Source organism: Ictidomys tridecemlineatus, chromosome 5 (genome assembly GCF_052094955.1).
Source record: "Ictidomys tridecemlineatus isolate mIctTri1 chromosome 5, mIctTri1.hap1, whole genome shotgun sequence".
NCBI lineage: Eukaryota > Metazoa > Chordata > Mammalia > Rodentia > Sciuridae > Ictidomys > Ictidomys tridecemlineatus.
Window position 1 is genome coordinate 39220856 of NC_135481.1, and position 21845 is coordinate 39242700.

A 21845-nucleotide genomic window follows, 5' to 3' on the forward strand; every position below is an offset into this window, starting at 1 on the left:
AATTTCTATTAAGGGAAATAAATCATGAATGTGAGCAAAGAAATGTTACAAGAATGTTCCAAACAGCACTGTTCATAATGGCAAATTAGTAGCAATCTATATGTCTAATAACAGTAATTGAGTGACTAAATCATCAAGTTGTTCTACAAAAACATGTTGGAATCCATTAGTGAATCTTAAAAACAATAAAGTGGGGCCAGGGATATAGCTCAGTTAGTGCTTGCCTCCTATGCATAAGGCAATGGGTTCAATCCCCAGGTTCAATAAGACCTTGTTTCTAAATAAAATAGAAAAAAGGGCTGGGGATGTGCCCCTGAGTTCAATATAAGTAACTAAATAAAGTGGATTGTCACTAATTCACTTTTTATTTGAAAAAATAAAAAAGGAATAGAATTTCTCAGAGGATGATGTATAATCAATCAATAAAAACATGAAAAAATGTTCATCATCACTAGCAATTAGAGAAATGCAAATCAAAACCACTCTAAGATTTCATCTCACTCTAGTCAGAATGGCAGCTATTATGCATACAAACAAAAAAAAAAGTATAGAAATAAGTGTTGACGAGGATGTGGGGAAAAGGCACATTCATACATTGCTGGTGGGACTGCAAATTGGTGTAGCCAATATGGAAAGCAGTATGGAGATTTCTTGGAAAATTGGGAATGAAACCACCAATTGACCCAGCTGTCCCTCTCCTCAGTCTATAAACAAAGGACTTAAAAACAGCATACTTCAGGGACACAGCCTCATCAATGTTTATAGCAGCACAATTCACAATAGCTAAACTGTGGAACCAACCTAAATGCCCTTCAACAGATGAATGGATTAAAAAATGTGGCATATATACACAATGGAATATTACTCAGCAATAAAAGAGAATAAAATCATGGCATTTGCAGGTAAATGGATGGAATTAGAGAAGATAATGCTAAATGAAGTTAGCCAATCCCCAAAAAACAAATGCTGAATGTTTTCTTTGATATAAGGAGGCTAATTCATAGTGGGATAGGGAATGGGAGCATGGAGGAATAGATGAACTCTAGACAGGGCAGAGGGGTGGAGGAGAAGGAAAGGGACATGAGGTAATTAATGATGGTGGAATGTGATGATCATTACTATCCAAAGTACATATATGAAGACATGAATTGGTGTGAATATATTATGTATACAACCTGAGATAGTTGTGCTCTATAAATTGTGCTCTATATATGTAATAAGAATTGTAGGGCTGGGGATGTGGCTCAAGCGGTAGCGCACTCGCCTGGCATGCGTGCGGCCCGGGTTCGATCCTCAGCACCACATACAAAACAAAGATGTTGTGTCCGCCGAGAACTAAAAAATAAATATTAAAAAAAATTCTCTCTCTCTCTCTCTCTCTCTCTCTCTCTCTCCTCTCTCACTCTCTCTTTAAAAAAAAATTAAAAAAAAAGAATTGTAATGCATTCTGCTGTCATATATAAATAAAAAAAATTTACATAAAAATAAGTTGGGGCGGGCACTGGATTTGTGGCTCCATGATAGAGCCCTTGCCTCAAAAGTGTGAGGCACTGGGTTTGATTCTCAGCACCACACATAACTAAGTAAATAAAATAAAGGTCCATCAACAACTAGTAAAGATATTTTTAAAAATAAATAAATAGGCTGGGCGCTGTGGCATATGTCTGTAATCCCAGTGGCTAGGAAGTCTGAGGCAGGAGGATTGCAAGTTCGAAGCCAGCCTCAGCAACATAGCAAGGTCCTAAGCAACTCAATAAGATCCTGCTCTAAATAAAATATAAAAAAGGGCTGGGGATGTGGCTCAGTGGTTGAGTGCCCCTGAGTTCAATTCCTGATACCCATCTTCTCCAAAAAATAAATAAAAATAAGGATCTCACTAAGTTGCCCAGGCTAGCCTTGAACTTGTGTTCTTCCTGACTCAGCTTCCTAAATTGCTGGGATTATGGGTGTGTACCACCACCATCCAACTTCACCATCTCCCTTCTACTATTGGCCTTCACATATGGTCTGTCTTCAGCCAGACCCATCTATGTTGACCTCTGGGCCTAGTTAGCTCCTACTAAACCTTCAGAACTCAGTTTGAATGTTTTCATTCACTAGGTCACAGACTCACAGGACTGGACATTCTTACACTACTTTTTACCCACCCTTTCTTCAAATAGCTACATAAAGTGGTAGTTTTACTCTCATTGGATTAATCAACTAATGTTTATTTCTACATCTGACCAAACTATAAGTTTTATAAAAGCAGGGTCCCTCTCTCTCTCTCTCTCTTTCTCTCTGTCTCTGAGAGACAGCTGTTTGTTACTTTGCCAGGCTAACCTTGAACTCCTGGGCTGAAGTGATCCTCTACCTCAGCCACCCAAGTAGCTGGGGTTGACTACAGTCATGGGCCACTGTGCCTGGCACTCAAGTTTTTCCAAACCTCTGTTAGGAATTGTTGTATGATAGTAGAAGTCAATACAGTGCATGCAGAAACTCCTCATCCTAAAGGCAACCATTATAAAATCTGAAAAGAAGTATTTAAACACAAATTGGAATGTTGAACGTGAAGGGGACAAGGAAGTTAGTGTAAGTTAATTTCTTATCCTTCACATTGAAGAGACAAAAGATATGTCTAACTGACAAATGCAAAAAAAAAGATATTCCATAAAGGGAAAATAATGGTGGTTGCAGAAGAGTTAAAGCCACAAGCTGTTGGTGGAGATGCTGCTAGGGAGAGGAGAAAAACTCATTTTAATTTGTTTGTCCTTCTGAGCATTCACTTCTTTAAGAAAAGTTATAGTATTCTCCTGTAACCAAAGAAAAGAAAGAAAGAAAGAAAGAAAGAAAGAAAGAAAGAAAGAAAGAAAGAAAGAAAGAAAGAAAAAGAAAGAAAAGAAAATTTAGAGGGGCTGGGGATGTGGCTCAGGCGGTAGCGCGCTCGCCTGGCATGTGTGCGGTCCGGGTTCGATTCTCAGCACCACATACCAACAAAGATGTTGTGTCCGCAGAGAACTAAAAAAAAAAATAAATATTAAAAATTCTCTCTCTCTCTCCCCTCTCTCACTCTCTTTAAAAAAAAAAAAAAAGAAAATTTAGAAAAGACTAAACAAAGGAACAAACATATCCTCCCTTTAGAATGCAAGTTTATCTAAAGTACTAGTCCTTGACACCTGGGTATTAGTTAAGTCTGCAGGTTTCCTCTGTGTCAGGAAGGAGCTGAATCAGCAGAGGGTCATGTGATGATAAACATGGCTTCCTAAGAAACTGCCTCTGGGTAACAGGCAGGGTAGACTAAGCTTGATAAATTTGCCTTCATAAGCACACAGGCCAGGCTGATAGCAGCTCACATTCAGACATACCCGGACATAAAGGGGCACTGAACATATTAGGTCCTTAGGTAGCCAACTCCCAATTCATCAACCACCTGAGACTTGCCCTTGTGGTGCCAAGCTCTGAGCAGGAAGCCTTATCAGCCAGGGGCCCTGCTCTTGTTGGAACTGATTATAGCTGCCTGGGGGCCCAGAGTGGAGTTTGTACCAAGAAGGTGGGATGCAGAGGGCTCTCAGGTGGGTGACTCAGGTGTTCAAGAGCTCCCCAAAGGGCACCCATTGTGTCCCCTCACCTCTCAGGATCCAAGGTCCCTTCTTTCCTCCTCCTGGGGAACGGCGGCCTCTGGACTTCTGCCTGTCTATAGTTTATGATACTGTGGGCCTCAGCAGCTACAGTAAGTGAAACTGGGGCACAGCTCTGGAGTGCCACTTACTGGCAGTAAGGAGCCAGGAGACTGGCATTCCCAGCACCAAAGGCCTGTTGATCTTTGACCTTCACCACTCCCAGGGCCCTTGGCCCTCCTCTCTTCTGCCTTCCCGCTGGCCTCTCCCTCCATTCTGTCTCCTCATTTCCCTCTGTGCTCTTGGTCTGACTGGCATTTTTTCTCAGCTCCTTGCCCAGGTCTGTCCTTCCATGCTGTCTTCAAGCCATGCTTCCTGTACATCTCCCAACCCAGACAAGGAGAACCCAAGTAAGAAGGTCCAGTGGACTTCTGAGAAAAGGAGGAGGACATCATCCTCAGACACAGACCCCTCTAAGATATCCAGGTCCAGGAGACCCAGCCGACTGACAGTGAAATACGACCGGGTGCAGCTCCAGCGCTGGTTGGATATGGAGCAATGGGTGGATGCTCAGGTTCAGGAACTCTTCCAGGTGAGTAGCACTGGGGAGGACTGAGGAGATAGGGAACCTGGGCCCTGGCCAGGGGACTGAGAGAGCCTGCTCAGAGACCTGAAGAGCTGGAGGGCTGATATGAGATGGTCCAATGGAGAGAGAAATTTTCCTGCAGATAGATGAGAAAAGATCTTGGCTGTCCCTCTAACACTCATTGCGATCTGGTGTGATCTTCCTAATCTATAAAATGGGTCTTCAATACCTGTTATATTTCTTTGGAACTATTTTTTGAGGCTCAAATGACATATTCAGAGGGAAAATCCTTGGCTAGAATATTTTATTTTTTGTCCTAATTTATTCTTATCCTCAACACACATATGTTTAGTTCTACACTATCTAACACTGTAGCTATCAGCCACATGTAGCTGTTAATTTTAAATTAATTAAAATTAAATAAAGTAAAAAATTCAGGTCCCCATTCACACTAGCCACATTGTAAGTGCTAACTAGTTCCTTGTTCCATACTGTCCGCACAGATGCAGAATATCTGCATCCTCTTTTTTTTTGGGGGGGGGATGGGTTGGACTCAGGGACACTTGACCACTGAGCTACATTCCCAGCCCTATTTTGTATTTTATTTAGAGCCAGGGTGTCATTGGGTTGCTTAGTGCCTTGATTTTGCTGAGGCTGGCTTTAAACTCTTAATCCTCCTGCCTCAGCCTCCTGAGCCATGCCCTGGCTATATCTACACCCTCCTAGAATAGACAGAACTGCATTAGAAAATGAGAGTAGCCAGGGGTGGGCGCCAATACCATGACCCCATCTCCCTTTGAACCTGACTCTGATTCCTCTCAATCCCACCCTGGGTAAAGGATGGGTCTAACCCCCAGCACTGGAAGTAGTCGGTCCTTTCTTTTTTCCTTCCTTTCTTTCTTTCCTTCCCTTTCTTCCTTCCCTTCCTCCCCTCCTCTTCCTTCCTTCCTTCCTTCAGGGATACTTAACCACTGAGCTAGTGAGAAAGGGTCTCACTAAGTTGTAAGGCTGGCCTTGAACTTGCAATCTTTCTGCCTCAGGCTCTTGCGTGGCTGGGATTGGAAGGTGTGTGCTACTGCACCTGGCTGTGTCACTTTCTTACTCAGAAATCTTGGCTCCAAATCTGAGTCCCAGAACAGTAACAGCTGCTTCAACAGAATAATATTTGAGCACTTAACTATGTTCTGGGCACAATGGCCAAGCATGAGTTATTTCATTTAATCCTCCTCACAGCTCCATTAGGTTGGCACTCTTTTATAGCTGAGAGAATGGAGGCTTAGAGATGTTGAGTAACTTGTCCAAGGTCACAACACTGGAAAAGACCAGGAGTTGAAACCAGATCTCTGGTTGCAGAACTTGGACACACCTGAAATACTTAAATACACATACACACACACACACACACACACACACACACACACACACACACACCAATGTCCCAGCACCACTTCAACTGAATTTAAATCTACTAAAGTGTTGTCTATACTCTGGGCAGTTTTCAAAAGCAACACAATTGCTTCTAATGTATGGCTGGGCTGAGAATCATGAGAGAACCGGAGAACCAGGAGTCCTGCTTGTCCATAGGATGTGGTGCTTGTTTCTCCTCCTTTTTTTTTTTTTTTTTTAGAGAGAGTGAGAGAGTGAGAGAGAGTGAGAGAGAGAGAGAGAGAGAGAGAGAGAGAATTTTTTTTAATATTTATTTTTTAGTTCTCGGCGGACACAACGTCTTTGTTGGTATGTGGTGCTGAGGATTGAACCCGGGCCGCACACATGCCAGGCGAGCACGCTACCGCTTGAGCCACATCCCCAGCCCTTGTTTCTCCTCCTTGATTCAGGCCCTATCTTTTCTTTTGGGGGCAGTAGCCACCGGTGAGTTTTGAATGGGTAAGGGCTGTGATCCTACTGTTGGGGGTGGGGAAGAGTGATGAATGGGGTTCAGTCAGTCTTGAAGCTCACAGGCTCAAGGATCAGTTTGGTCCAGGTGTTGACCATGAACCCTGAAGCATCCTGAGCCCACTCATGATGGGGATATGCCCTAGAACTATAAGCTGGAGAAGCAAATTTTTTTGGCTTGTTGCTCTGACCTTGCAGGGCCCTTCCATACCCTTCACTACTTTTAGAACTCTCCACTGGGTCAATTTCAATTTCAGGTTGTTTGTTGTGCACTTGCAAAGAAAAGTCTCATATTTCAGACACCTTAGGCAAATTCTGTCAGGCATCAGAGAAAGACAGTAGCCAAAGAACCTTGCTTTGCAGGATGAAGGTGGAGGAGGAGGAATCTACCCAATTATGAGCCCATAACATTAGAAAACAGTACATGTGGGAGGACCACTCCCAGGCAATGACCGGAATAAAATGCTTGGCCTGTGGTTACCATGGCAATTGTCCAAAGGTGCCAGGTGGCAGTTCTTCTCCCAATCCTTGTTCTTTTCAGCAGGAAGCAACTAAGTGCCTGGGGAAGCCCCAGGTGGCTGGACATCTTGGCCAGAGGTCAAGGCAACACAGGCTCCAGGTTCACCCTGCTCCAGTTCTGCTTTCATAGAGCCCCTTGCCACCTGCCAAGGTATAGGGATGAGTCACTTGTTTATTTTAGTGCAACTCAACTTTCCTTTGTTGGAGGGCCCTACCTCTCCCTGGGTGTACAGCCTTGTGGGGTCTTCAGAGGAACCAAGTCTAGGGATACAAAGAGAACCAGGACCCTGGAACTCCTGTTGTCCAGAGCTAGTGTGGATTTGGCTTCTGGGCAGGGACTTAAACACACACACATTTTACTCAACAACATACCCTCCTCCTTTTTTTTTAATTTTTAATTGTAGATAGATGTAATATCTTTATTTTATTTATTTATTTTATGTGCTGAGGATCCAACCCAGTGCCTCACATGTGATAGGCACCCCAGTCCCATGCCCTCCTCTATATATGATCCCCTCTTCCTATCTCCACATAGCCAGATGTCTTAAGATTCATCTGCACTCACAGCCTTTGCTTACTATTTTTTTTTTTTTTGCGGGGGTGGGGGGTGGGGGGTACTGGGCCCTCTACCACTGAGCTATACCCGCCAGCCCTTTTTGTTTTTTATTTTGAGGCAGATTCTCACTAAGTTGATGAGACTGTTTTTGAGCTTGCAATGCTCTGCTTTAACGTCCCAGATCTCTGGGATTACTGGCTTGTGCCACCTTTTCTGACTTCTTTTATTTTTTTCCCTTCCCATCACCATTCAATTCACTGAAATCTCCCATAACTTGTTAAGATCTCTTGTGGTTATCATTAATCACTGCTTTGGGGCTAAATCTAATGTACATATCAGTAGGGGACACTGGTGATCACCCCAGGGTTCAGAAATATTCTTTCCACTGAATGTGGTTGTACACAACAGTAATCCTAGCCATTGGCGGCTGAGGCAGGATAATTGCAAGTTCTAGGCCAAGTTCAGCAATTTTATAAAGCCCTCAGCAACTTAAAAAAACCTTGTCTCAAAATAAAAAATAAAATAAAGAGCTGGGATGTAGCTCAGTAGTTTCCTATAGATTTTATCATATATTTTTCTCCCTGGTGGCAGGTGTCATTTTGATAACAGTCATTTTGATGTGGTGACGTTTTTCACTAACCTATTATATTTCAACTTCAAAAAAAATATTGCAAATAATGTGTGAAGCAAACATTTATTAGCTCATTTAAGCCTGATTCAATTACTGGGCTCCATGGTGGAGAGATGAATGGTAGAGCATATGCTTAGCAAGCACAAGGTCATGGATTTAATCCCTACCAAAAAAAAAAAAAAATAGACTTGCAGGAAAGAACACCAAACTCTTATGATCCCTTATTATCAACACTAGACTGAAATGGCAATCATATTCAATATATGTATATATGTACATTATATATCAATATGTGTTTGTTGAATAAGCAATATAATAATGGTTTGAGGGACAAGACTCCAGATTTTTATAGAGGCAAAGTTTTAACCTTTATAGCTTATCTTTATTATTCTTTCTCTTCCCTTCTTTCCTCTCTGTTTCTTTTTCTGGGCAAGCACTATATCTCTGAGGTATGCTCCAGCCTCACTAATGATTTTTGATGACACCAGACATTGTAAATTTTACACTGACGTAAGTGGATTCTTAAAAATCTTCCTTTAAGGTGTGTGCAGGGCTCATGCCTGTAATCCCAGCCATTTAGAAGGCTGAAGCAGGAGGATCACTAGTTCAAGACCAGTTTAGGCAATTTATTGAGATACAGTCTCAAAATAAAAAAGAAAAGGGGCTGGGGATGTAGCTCAGTGGTAGAATGCCCCTGGGGTTCAATCCCTAGTATTAAAAAACAAACAAAACAAAATAAAAAACAGTTATTTGTGATTTGATTTGATTCATCAGAGGCTTGTTTTTAAGCTCTATTAGAGCTGGTCTAAAAGTAACCTTTAGGGCTGGGACTGTAGCTCAGTTGCAGAGCACTTGCCTAGCATGCGTGAGATACTGGATTCAATCCTCAGCACCCTATAAAAATAAAGGCATTCTGTCCATCTACAACTACAAAAAAAAGAGTAACCTTTAGTCTAGGGAATAACTTAACCCCCGCCCCTAGTAAAGCATGATTCTTTTGAGGTCTCTACTGAATTCTTGCATGATCAAGAATAACTCCAGGGGCTGGGGTTGTGGCTCAGTGGTAGAGCTCTTGCCTCACATATGTGAGGCATTGTGTTCAATCCTCAGCACCACATAAAAAATAAATAGGATAAAGGTATTGTGTGCATCTACAACTAAAATAATAATTAAAAAAAACTGTCCACCCTGGTGGTTGGAATTTGATTTGTCTTCCAGTCCTACCTGAAGTCTGTTCACCTTTGTGTTTTCGGTGCCTCATAGTATCTGGTTTTGTAAAATTTTACTCAGTGAATGTGCATCTTCTTGTTCAACACACTGTAGAGAACCCTCATGCAATTTCTGGAGGTCTCTTTCTGTGTAACTTATTCCTCTCCAGAACTTTGTCCAGCAACTTCTAGCCACTTCAATCTGCCTCTACTCTGCTCTCTGTCACATCAATTTAGCAAGACCACTGGGCTCTCCTTGGGATCTTTCTCTCTGTTCTACGGTCTTTCCAGGAAGAAATATGGAACAATTACAGAATTTACTTCTTTTTTCCCTTTCTTTCTGGGATTATAGTCCCAAGCTATATGTTGTCTGATGTCTGAAAATATTGTTAATATATTTGTCTAGTTTTCTAGTTATTTATGTTGAGAAAAAATCAGGTCCCTGCCATTCCATCCTGACTGTTAGCATAAACATCTGGTTAACTCTTAGCTTTTGGATCTCGGATCAGAGGTCACTTCCTGAACCCCAGGGTTGGCTGGGTTGTCTTCCCATGTGCTGTCTCCTCAGGGTGCTTATCTTATGTATTTCTCTCATCTTTATCCTTTAGGAGACAATAAGTTTTTTTTTTGTGTGTGTGTGTGCATGTGTGTGTGTGTGTGTGTGTGTGTGTGTGTGTTGCTGGGGATTGAACCCAGGGCCTTGTGCATGCGAGGCCCTTTTTATATTTTATTTAATGATAGGGTCTCTAAGTTGCTTAGCGCCTTTCTAAGTTGCTGAGGCTAGCTTTGAATTTGTGATCCTTCTGCTTCAGTCTCCTGAGCGGTTGGGATTACATACATGTGTCACCATGCCCAGCATTATAAGCTTTTTAAGGACAGTATTATGTCTGTCTATTTTGCTAATATGACCCCAGCAATCATCATAATGCTTAGTACGTGTCATGCACTCAATAAATAGGCATAAAATGGATGAATGAATGAATGCTGAATAATATGAACTAGAGAACAAAGAAGCAAAGGAGGAAAGTCTAGAACTCAGGTGAAAGGGCTAACTTAGGCACTATTTATTTTTAAAAAGGTATGGAAGGACCAGAAGTGTTAACAGTGGTTACCTGTTGGCAGTGGGAAGAGTGAGAAGGTAGGTGAGGTTCTTTTCCTTTTGCTGTCTTTTCTTTCTTTTATCTATCTTATTAATTAATTTATAAAATTGGCTTTATTTAATTATAATTGATAGCATAAAATGTGCCCTTTTGAAGTATACATTTAGATGAACCACCATAACAGATAAGGAACATCTCTACCTTCAAAAAGTTCTCCAAATAGCACTTACCTTTAAGCAAATTGAATAACTAATTGCTTATCATACCTGAGTTCCCCATGCTCCCTGGGTACTGAGGATTGAACCCAAGGCCTCAAGCACACAACCTAGGCAAGTGTTCTTACCTTAAACTATATCCCTAGCCCTTCATGCCTGTTTTTACTATGATTCATTGACTGCCATTTATCTATAGGCTCTTTGAAAGCAGTATCTTTTTTTTTTTGGTACCGGGAATGAACCCGGGAGTACTTAACCACTGAGTTACATCCTCAGCCCTTTTTATTTATTTTGAGACAGGGTCTTGCTAAGTTGCTAAGGCAGGCCTTGAATTTGAGATCCTCCTGCCTCAGCCTCCTGAATGGATGAGGTTATAGGTGTGTGCCACCAGGCCCAGTTTATCTTTGCTTTATGTTCACTGATGTGCCTAAGTTCACGATGCCAAGTAAACAGTAGCCATTGGACAGATACTTGAATAGTTAAATTCCAAAGGATTAAATAATCAAATGGAAAAGGTAAAATGTTCAAACCTCTAAAAAATGTAAAGGTGATTAGAAAGTATTTATCCAAGTCTGATATATACTTGCTAAGAACTTTCGAAGCAGAAAGGAAGGGAGGAAGGAAGGGAGGAACCAACACTGGAAAATTCCATTAGATTCAACCATATAAACAAATCCAACTATTATCCTGTCTCCACTGTTATTCTTTTTTTTTTAAAGAGAGAGTGAGAGAGGAGAGAGAGAGAGAGAGAGAGAGAGAGAGAGAATTTTTAATATTTATTTTTTAGTTCTCGGTGGACACAACATCTTTGTTGGTATGTGGTGCTGAGGATCGAACCCTGGCCACATGCATGCCAGGCGAGCGCGCTACCGCTTTAGCCACATCCCCAGCCCCCTCCACTGTTACTCATTAAACATAAAATATATTTATTTCCATCATATGTGAAGTGCTAGGGTTAATCTAAATTCAATAACTTAAAAAAGAAAAACTATTTCAATTAGTAAGAAAAAATGACTGAGCATGGTCACACATATCTGTAATCCCTGCTACTTGGGAGGATGAAACAGGAGGTTCACAAGTTTATGCCAGTCTCAGTAACTTAGTAAGGCCCTCAGCAACTTAATGAGACTCTATCTCAAAATTTAAAAAGGGCTGAGAATGTAACTCAGTGGTAAAGTGCCCTTGGGTTAAATCCCTAGGACAAAACAAACAAAATTTTTAAAATGTCTGAGGATATAGCTAAGGGATAAGGAACCCCCCAAAAAGAAAAAATAAAAAGAAGAAAAAAATAAGCAAGAAATAAAACAAAAGAACCCCATACAGACATGGATATGGTCGCTGTTCCTCTAGGGACCATTGGGGGTTCCCAAGACTCCTTTAGGGGTTCCATGATTATTCTCATAACAATACTATAAGATGTTGTTTGCCTTTTTCACTATGTTGAGATTTGCACTGATGATGCAAAAGTATTGCTGGCCCTTAGTGTGAATCAGAAAAATAATACTGGGCTGTGGGTGTAGCTCAGTAGTAGAGTGCATACTACGCATGTGGAAAGCACCATGTTCACTCCCCAGCAGCAACAACAAAAAGTATTGTGAGTTTGTATAAGTAATCATGTTCTTTACCACCATGTCATTTTTCACTTAAGAAAGTCCTTGATGGCCAGGCATTGAGGTTCATGTCTGTAATCCCATTGACTGAGGAGGCTGAAGCAGGAGGATTGCAGGTTCAAGGCTAGCTTTGGCAACTTAGCGAGACTCTGTCTCAAAAAAATAAAAAGGGCTGGGGATTTGGGGATGTGGCTCAGTGGTTAAGCACCCTTGGGTTCAATCAAATACAAAAAAAAGAAGAAGAAGAAGAAGAAGAAGAAGAAGAAGAAGAAGAAGAAGAAGAAGAAGAAGAAGAAGAAGAAGAAGAAGGAGAAGAAGAAGAAGGAGAAGAAGAAGAAGAAAAGAAAGGAAGAAAAAGTCCTTGATAAAATAGTAAAAAAATTATTAATTTTATTAAATATTGACTCATGTCTTTTTTGTTTGTTTGTTTGTTTGGTACTGGGGATTGAACCCAGGGGTGCTTAATCACTGAATCACATCTCCAGCCCTTTTTTGTATTGTATTTAGAAACAGGGTATTGCTAAGTTGCTGAGGCTGGCTTTGAACTCCTGATCCTCCTGCCTCAGCCTCCTGAGCTGCTGGGATTACAGGTGTGTGACACTGTACCTGGCTTGTTTTGCTTTTTGGGTTTTTAAATTTTTTTTTTTTTTTAGATTTGATGGACCTTTATTTTTTTTTTTTATTTATATGTGGTGCTGAGAATTGAACGCAGTGTCTCACACGTGCTAGGCAGGCGCTGTACCACTGAGCCACAACCCAGCCCCTTGTTTTGCTTTTATTAGTGCGTTATAGTCATACATAATAGTTGGCTTCATTTTGACATAATCATACATGCCTGAAATTTAATTTACTCCATTTCAGTTCCTAGTTCCCTGCTTTCCACTCCTCCTTCTCTTTATTCTCCTTTTACTCTACTGCTCTACCATTTATTTATTTATTTATTGTACTTGGGATGGACCCAGAGGTACTTTTACCACTGAGCTACATCCCCAATTACATTTATGCATGTATGTATGTATGTTATGTATTTGTACTGGGAATTGAACCCAGGGGTACTTAACCACTGAGGAACACCCCAGCCTACCTTTTTTGCATAGATCTGATTTGGTATGATCTTTTCTTTTAAAAAATTATTTATTGATTGATTTTACAGTATAATGCATTTTGACATAGTGCATACAAATGGAGCACAACTTCTCATTCCTCTGGCTGTACATGGTGCAGAGTCACTCCAATAGTGTAATCATACATGTATTTAGGGTAATAATATCAGTCTCATTCTACTGTCCTTCCCATCCCCACAGTCCCACCCCTCCCCTCACTCCCTTCTATACAAATCAGAGTTCTTTCATTCTTCCCTATCCCCCTGCCCCACTATGGATCCGCTTATCAAAGAAAACATTCAGCTTTTGTTTTGGGGGGAATTGCCCAGGCTTTTAAAAATATTTTATTTAGAGACAGGGTCTTACTAAGTTGGTTAGGGCCTCACTAAGTTGTTGAGGCTGGCTTTGAACTTGCAGTACTCCTGCCATAGCCTCCCGAGCTGCTAGGTTTATTTTTTATTGGGGCAGGGTTTTTCTGAGTTGGTTAGAACTTCACTAAATTGCTGAGGCTGGCCTCAGACTTTCGAATCCTGCCTCAGGGCCTCCTGAGCCCCTGGGATTACAGGCATGCACCACCATACCTAGCTATTTATTTAATTTTAAATTGGTGCTTTATAGAATACATAAAAGTGGAATTCACTGTGGTATATTTACATATGCACATAGCATAATTTTGTCAAATTCATTTTTAATTTCCTCCCCTTTCCTATCCCTCCTCCTTCCCACTCATTTTTTTTGTCAATGGACTTTATTTTGTTTATTTATATGTGGTGCTAAGAATCAAACCCAGTGACTCACACATGCTAGGCAAACACTCTTCCACTGAGCCACAATCCCAGCCCTGCCTCCTCAATCTTGAGCTTATGTCTTCTTTGCTGAGTGTAGTGGCATATACCTGTAACCCGAGAAGCTCAGGAGGCTGAGGCAGAGAGTGACAAGTTCAAAGCCAGCCTCAGCAACTTAGTGAGGTCCTAATCAATTTAGTGAGACCATGTATCAAAATTAAACATCAACAACAACACAAACAACAACAACAAACTGGGGAAGCTGCGCATGCAGCTCAGTGGTTAAGTCCCCCTGGGCTCAATCTCCAGAACCAAAAAAAAAAAAAGACTCAATCCTTAGAACAGTTTTAGGTTAAAAGCAAAATTGAGTGAAAGGTACAGAATTCATATATGCCCTGTCCCTACACATGAACAGCCTCTCTACTCTCAATGTACAGCCTCAGAGATGGTACATTTGTTACAGTTGATGAACTTACACTGACCTCATTACCATCCAAAAATCATAATTTACTTTAGGGTTCACTCTTAGTGTTGTACATTCTATGGATTTGGCCAAAAATGTATAATGACATATATTCACCAATATCATATCCTACTCAACAGTTTCACTGCTCTAAAAATCCTTTGTGTTCTGCCTCCTCCTTTCCTCCTCCAAACCCTGGCAACTATTGATCTACTGTCTCCATAGATCAGCCTGTTTCAAAATGTCATTCGTTATAGTTGAAATCATACTGTATATAACCTTTTAAAAAACATTTATATTGGTAAATTATAATTATACATATTAGTGGAATTCATTATGTCATATTCATACATGCACATTTGGTCAATCTTATTCCCTAGTACCTTCTTCTTCAGTATATAGCCTTTTAAAATTAACTTCTTCAGGGCTGGGGAAGTAGCTCAGTGGTAAAGTGTAACTTGGCATGCACCAAGGCCCTGAGTTCAATCCCCAGCACTGCAAAAAAGGAAAAAGAAAAAAAAATAATTATTTAACTTAGCAATATACATTTGAGGTTCTTCCATGTTTTTTTCAGGGGTTGATGCTCATTTTGTTTTTATACTGAAAAATATTTCATTGGATGTTCCAAATCTTATGCATTTACCTACTGAAGACCATCATATTTGTGTCCAAATTTGGCAAATATGAATAAAACTATAATAAACATCTCTTTGTAGGTTTTTGGTTTGTTGCTTTCTTGAGACACAGTCTTGCTGTTGTTATGTTGTCCAGGCTGCCCCAGAACCTGTGATCCCTTGCCTCAACCTTCACTTGCTACAGCATCCAGCTGTGTACTTTTTTTTTTTTTATTATTATAACCCCCACCTTCACCTGCATTGGGTATTGAGCCCAATGCCACTGAGCTGCATTCCCCAGCCATTTTTATTTTATTTTTACTTGTTAAATTTTTGGTCTTATGGATTGAACCCAGGGGTACTTTACCACTGAGCTATATTCCCCAGTCCTTCTAATTTTAAATTTCAAGATAGGGTCTTATTTTTTTTTCTTCTAAAGGAAGGGTAATATCTTTCTTTCCTTATAATGACTTGTAATTTTTCCTACTAAACAAATTAAAACAAGACTATTCTTGTTTGATGATGATAAATGTGTGACTGTTGTTTTGGAAAGAAAGTACTGAAAGCTTGACTTAACACTTAAATAAAAAACTAGTTGGTATCTCTTTTTTTGCTCTTGTAATGAAGACCATTGTACATCCTTGATTTTTCTCTTTAGGTATGGTATTATCTTGTCTTTCTCCTTTATGCATTTCTTCCCTTTATTCTAATTCTTGCTTCAAGTTCCACCCCATAACAGTACAAATAAAGATTTTATCATTGTTCACTGCCTAATATTTTCTAATTCCTTGTCTAAAGTAATGTAGGACTTATGTCTTTCCAATGATTTGGAAGTTATCATCATATTATTGCATAAAATACATACAAATTAAACTATCAATGAACAAAACATGAAGCTTACATTCTGATGCCTGATTGTTCCATTTTTCTAGAACTCAGAGTCTATCTTATTTCTCTTTCTTATAAACATCTAACTGTTGAAATATTAGAGACATTTAATAAATGCTTACTCATTAATATATATATCAGAATTTAAGTAAGTAATATATGGCAGAAGTTTACACAAAATAGATGCTCACAATGAATTTATTTCTCATTTTTATGATTCTTCCCTGACTGTGCAAGCTTCATGGATTTTTTTAAATTTATTTTTTTAGTTGTTGATAGACCTTTGTTTTATTTACTTATATGCAGTGCTGAGAATCAAACCCAGTGCCTCACACATGCCAGGCAAGTGCTCTATTGCTGAGCTACAACCCAGCCCTTCATAGATCTCTTATGAGGAGTCAAAAGCTTGACTCTGTTCCCAATTAGATTAACTCAACAATCTAAAAACTGAGCATCTAAAACATTCTAGTTGACTTAACAAGTTCTTAGTCAACAAAATGTTGTTACTGTGAAATATTAAAAATCTGCCATCATAAGTAGAATATTATTATTTTTGTCAGGGACATATTTTCTGGAAGGATGTCACATTTTCCAAAATGACCATCTTATATATTCTTACAATGTAACATGGGTTGACTTCCTCCTACCCCTCCCCTCTATCTCAGGTTGACTATTGTCACTGCTTCAACTAATAGTGAAGTTACACTATTTGTTGCACAGCCATGGTAACTGGAGCAGGGCAACTGGAAAAAACAATTGTCAGCCCAGTTAGGCCAAGCTGTCAGACAGATGAAGCATGTCTTAGAACATTCAGTGTAAATGACCACTGTGATGGTAGAGCAGAGGTGCTGCTTAATTTGTGAGGTTTCCATTGATTCCTGGGGTTGTAACCACTGGAGAAGTCTAAGACAGTTTTGCCTTAAAAACTCATAGCTCTGGAAGAATAAAATATTCTTTCTTCTTAATAGTTTTTCTAGTAATTAAGTTTTTATTTCCACATCCTTTTTAGTAAGTGTAAAAGTATACTCCAAATCACTCTTTCTCTCATAGTGGTAAAGGGTGTGGGGAGCACAGTCCATATGTTTCCATATAAATCTAATTACTATCTAAATACTGGCCTTCACTGAGGTCATACACTTATACTGTGGAGGGCTTCAGATGGTAGAGGAAAAATTTTACATCTGGAGAATATCAAGTCTTGTCGATTGTAGCTTGTTGACTGCAGTTGCCATGCCAATTTTCTTGTTGCTAATCCCTTTGTAACATTAAAGAAAAAAATGATTCTAAGCTTGTCATAAACTGGAATTGGGTAATAGTTGGACAATAGGCAACTCAGACTTGCTAAATATTAAAATGCTTCCCTCACTGTCACTGAGGTGAAACAAAATGTGAGGTCTACACATGTGAGTAAAAAGGATAAAAAAACGATAGCTTTGCTTCTGGCCATTAGTAATAGAATGAAAACAAAATATGCAAATCCCCCAGCTGCTGAGAGTAAGAAGCTCCATGCAGTTCATCAGTGAAAAAGGTGCTAAATGGCTACTGAGTCTGTTTGGAATTGACCATAGCAAATGGATTCCTGAGACTTTGGTCTGACAGAGTGAACAAAACATTGCCAATAGATGATTAGTAGGCCTTTAAATAAGGGAAGTATTTAAGAAGGCAAATGGAGAAAAAATATTTTTCCATGTGTTTTACCCTGCCAGTATGCAGAGTCAGGAAAAGAGACATCATGATTCTCCAACACAATTTGGGATTTTACATCAGAATGTGTCATGGACTCCTTTGAATCCGAGGGCAGAAGAGAGGGATAGGGAATCAAAAACTCTTTCAGGGTTTCTACTTCTTTGATCTAACAAATAATGAACTTTGGCTTATGAATAATGCATAAAAGTCTTTTAAAGACCTTTTACCCTCAGCCATTTTGGACTAGATGAGCAAGTATTTTAGACATAGTTAGTATTTTGGAATGATCCTCCAGATTATGTAAAACAGTGCTTTACTTTATCCTTGATTAATTTCAAAACATGATTAAGAGGAGGGGTCTTGGGCTTATATCCCAATCTCTCACTTCTTGATTGCTTATAACAGGTTGCTGAATTTCTTTGTGCCTAAAGTTCCCCATCTTTAGAAATTAATTGTGTGTACTAGCTCCAGAGTACTTTGTAGGAATTAAGTGTCAAGATAGGGTCTTATTAAGTTGCTGAGGCTGGCTTTGAATTTGTGATCCTCCTGCCTCAGCTTTCCAAGTAACTGGATTACTGAGCCTATGTGCATGTTTTTGTATGGATGTGTTTCCATCTCATTGGGTAAACACCAAGGATTGTGTGGCAAGAGTGCGTTTAATTTTGTAAGAAACTGCCAAACTTGGGGCTGGGATTATAGTTCAGTGGTAGAGTATACGCCTAGCATATGTAAGGCATTAGGTTTTATCCTTAGCACCACATAAAATAAATAAATGAAATAAAGTTTAAAAAAAAACTGCCAAACTGTCTTGTAGTGAGCCTATACCATTTTGTATTCCTATCAGCAATGAGTAAGAGTTCTTGTTGATGCACACCCTCACCAGCATTTGGTGTTGGTAAGACTTTAGATATTTTGCCATTCTAATAGATGCATAGTGCTCTCATTATTTTAATTTGCAATTCCTTAATGACATATGAAGTTGAACATATCCATTCATGTGCTTATTTGCTATCTGTATAGTTTCTTTGGTGACACATCCATTCAGCCATGTCCCGTCCCTGCCCGCCCCCCCCCATACTGGGAACTGAACTCAAGCACTTAACCACTGAGGCATATCCTGAGCCCTTTTTATTTTGAAACAGGGTGTCAATAAGTTGCTGAGGCTGGCCTCAAACTTGCAATCCTCCTGTCTCAGTCTTCCAAGTCACTGGGATTGCAGGTGTATGGCATCTTTGGCCCATTTTTAAATTGCATTGTTTGTCTTCTTACTTTTGAGGTCTCCCCCCACCCCCGCCCAGTACTAGGGATTGAACTCAGGGGCACTGAGTTCTTTGTGCATTTGGGATAACAGTGTTTTATCAGATATTTCTTTTGCAAATCTTTTCTCTCAATCTGTAACTTGCTTTCTGGTTCTCTTAAGATTTTTTAATTTTTAACTTTGTATTAATTTTTTCAACAACTATAACTTTTGTATACATATATGTAAATATACATATATTTATATTTAGTTGTTGATGGACCTTTATTTTTTATTTATTTATATGCAGTGCTGAGAATCGAACCCAGTGCCTCACACATACTAGGCAAGCGTTCTACCACTGTGTTACCCCAGCTCTCAGCAACTATAACTATAAAAGAAATATTTTTATTGAGGTAGGTTTCACATAATTCACCCACTTAAAAGTGTGCAATCCAACAGTTTTCAGTATCTTAAAAGATTATTAACCATTACTACAGTCTAATTGTAGAACATTATTTCTCCCCAAGAAAGACCATAAGCACAGTAGTCACACCCCATTCCCTTCCACTACCATTTCCAGCTCAAGGCAACCACTAATCTAACTCAGTCTCTGTAGATTTGCTTATTCTAGATATTTCATATACATTGAGTCATTGACAATATGTGGCCTTTGTAAGTGGCTTCTTTGACTAACAGGTTTTCAAGGTTAATCCATGTTTAGCATAAACTGTTCCTTCCTTCCTGTTTATTGCTGTATAGTATTATCTGTCTATGCAAGATTTCATTTTTTTCATTTCATCAGTTGAGGGACACTTGGGTTGTTTTCATTTTTTGACTATTAATGAATAATGCTACTAATGAACATCCATGTGCAATTTTTTTTTTTTTTTTTTTGGTACCGGGAATTGAACTCAGTGGCACTTGACCATGGAGCCACATCCCCAGCCCTATTTTGTATCTAATTTAGAAACAGGGTCTCACTGAGTTGCTTAGCACCTCACCATTGCTGAGGCTGGCTTTGAATTTGCGATCCTCCTGTCTCAGCCTCCCAAGCCACTGGGATTACAAGCGTGCACCACTATGCCCGGCTCATGCGCAAGTTTTTGTGTAGACCTATTTTCATGTCTCTTGGGGGCAGACCTTGGAATGGAATTTCTTGGTCCAATTATAACTCTATATTTATCATTTTAAGGAACTGCCCAACTGTTTTCCGAATTAATTGTACCAAGTTACATTTCTACCAACAATGTATATAAACTTGGCATTAAGTATAGACAGTTTTTAAAGAACCCTAACACTGTTTCAAATAGAACATAGTAGGTATTAAGTAAATATTTGTTGAATGGAAAATGGGTATTCTGTGAGTAAGGTGAGGCTAAATGTAGGAAGTCAGAGATGAGGTTGGAGATGGGTGAGTTCCTGAAAGTAACTTTCTCTCCAGAACTAGCTGACCAGGCCCGTCTGAGCACTGTGTTCTTCTCAAATAGGATCAACCAGTCCCTTCTGAGCCTGAGATTGACCTGGAGGCTCTCATGGAACTATCCACAGAGGAGCAGAAGACTCAGTTGGAGGTAGGATGAGACTGGGCCCAGAGGTTGGGGGCCAAAAGCTGGTTTGAGACCAAGGTGGACCCAGGAACCCTGAGTCTGCTTCCTTGGGTTGAGTGGGGAGAACAACTTCAGAGGGGAGAATTATTATTGGGAGACTGAGTGGGACTCACAGGAATGTACTTTGGCTCATGGATTCACTCTCTGCTCTCTTCTACTCAGGCCATTCTCCAAAACTGCCCCCGCCCCACAGAGGTATGGGATATTCTGCTGGTCTAGGGGCAAGAGGAGGATGGGGGTGAAGGGTGGTTGTGGGGAGGTCACTAATGAAGAGGAATGTTTGAAAGGAAAACTTGGTCCTGCATCCTTCTTTCCTTCCCTGGCTAAGGGAAGCTAGGATCACAGTCAGGGAGAGACTGGGGAGGGCAGTGTGGTGCGTGGGTGTGATTTCATGCCTTAATCTTACTCTTCTTTCTCCTTCAGCCTTTTATCTCTGAGCTTCTCAGTCAACTCAAGAAACTCCGAAGACTCAGCCGGCCTCAGAAATAAACCTGGAAAGATTACCTTAGCAGCCTCAGTACCCTGGACCCTGGCTGAAAGGAATATAGTTCCTTGAGACACAGACAAGGAATATAAAGGACAGGGAGGGACATTGGTACACCCTAGGTTATGTGCATATCGCAGCTAGGCTGTCTGGGAGCCACTCATTGCTGTTGTCCAGTGCTTTCCATGTCAGCCAAGTGGATAAAATCTTTAGCAGCCCCAGCTAAATGGAGTGTGGAGCATATTTGTGCAGAGGGACCAGGGGAAGGAAAGGGTGAAGTGATTAATTCAAAGACCAATATCCTAAGTCATTAGGCTGTACCTACATACCTGATCCATCCATCCATCCTCCAAATGGGTCTTAAAAACTCAAAGAAAGTCAACAGCTTTGCTTTGGTGAAATCACAATCTAATAAAGCCTGGAGGCCAAGCTAAGGACAGATGGCTAAGACACATAGTGTCCTGGTGTTACACGGGAGCTCAAATGTCAAAGATTAATTTTGAATCTAGAGAGGAGGTAACAGGAAAACTTAGCTGGATCTGGGGGTATCAGAGAAAGCTCACCCCTCATCTACTCACAGCTGATGGGGGAGGCTTTAGGTGAGGGTCTTTTCTTGAGTTGATTCTAGTTGGGGGCAGGAAGAGAAAAAGTAGAGGCTATGCAGAACATAAAGAACATAGGTTGAGAGGCCAGGGGCAACTCAGGAGACGTCATTAGAAAACAGATACTGGGTCTGAATGGCAGGCAGGTTGGGACAGGAGCCCTGGGAGGTGGGGTCCTTTGTAAGTAAGGCAGGTATGTATGCATTGTTCCTCCATGCACTGTTTGAGTACTGAGAGAGACTGAGAAATTCAATACAGAGGGGCCTGGAAGTTCTGCCTAGAGCAGGAAACACAGTTTGGTTGAATGAATTTTCATGCTTTCTTCATGAGGCCACCAGGATGGGTGGGACTGTTCCTGCTGGGAGAAGATTACAGGATAGCTCATTTTTTTTTCTTTCCTTCCACAGAACTGTTCTTATAGTCTGCTCTGCTCTTGCCATCTCTCACAGGGCCTGGGCT

At 40.3% G+C, this 21845-nt stretch overlaps 1 protein-coding gene across 1 annotated transcript; it reads left to right on the forward strand.

Annotated features, from left to right (window-relative positions):
• Positions 1-3810: 3810 nt before the first annotated feature.
• Positions 3811-21223, forward strand: Ppp1r14d (protein phosphatase 1 regulatory inhibitor subunit 14D). The gene is made up of 4 exons (XM_005316416.5): positions 3811-4188; positions 20181-20264; positions 20463-20495; positions 20724-21223. Exons 1-4 carry the CDS (start codon positions 3949-3951, stop codon positions 20787-20789), a joined length of 423 nt encoding a protein of 140 aa, XP_005316473.1. The 5' UTR covers positions 3811-3948; the 3' UTR covers positions 20790-21223.
• The last annotated feature ends 622 nt before the right edge of the window (positions 21224-21845 follow it).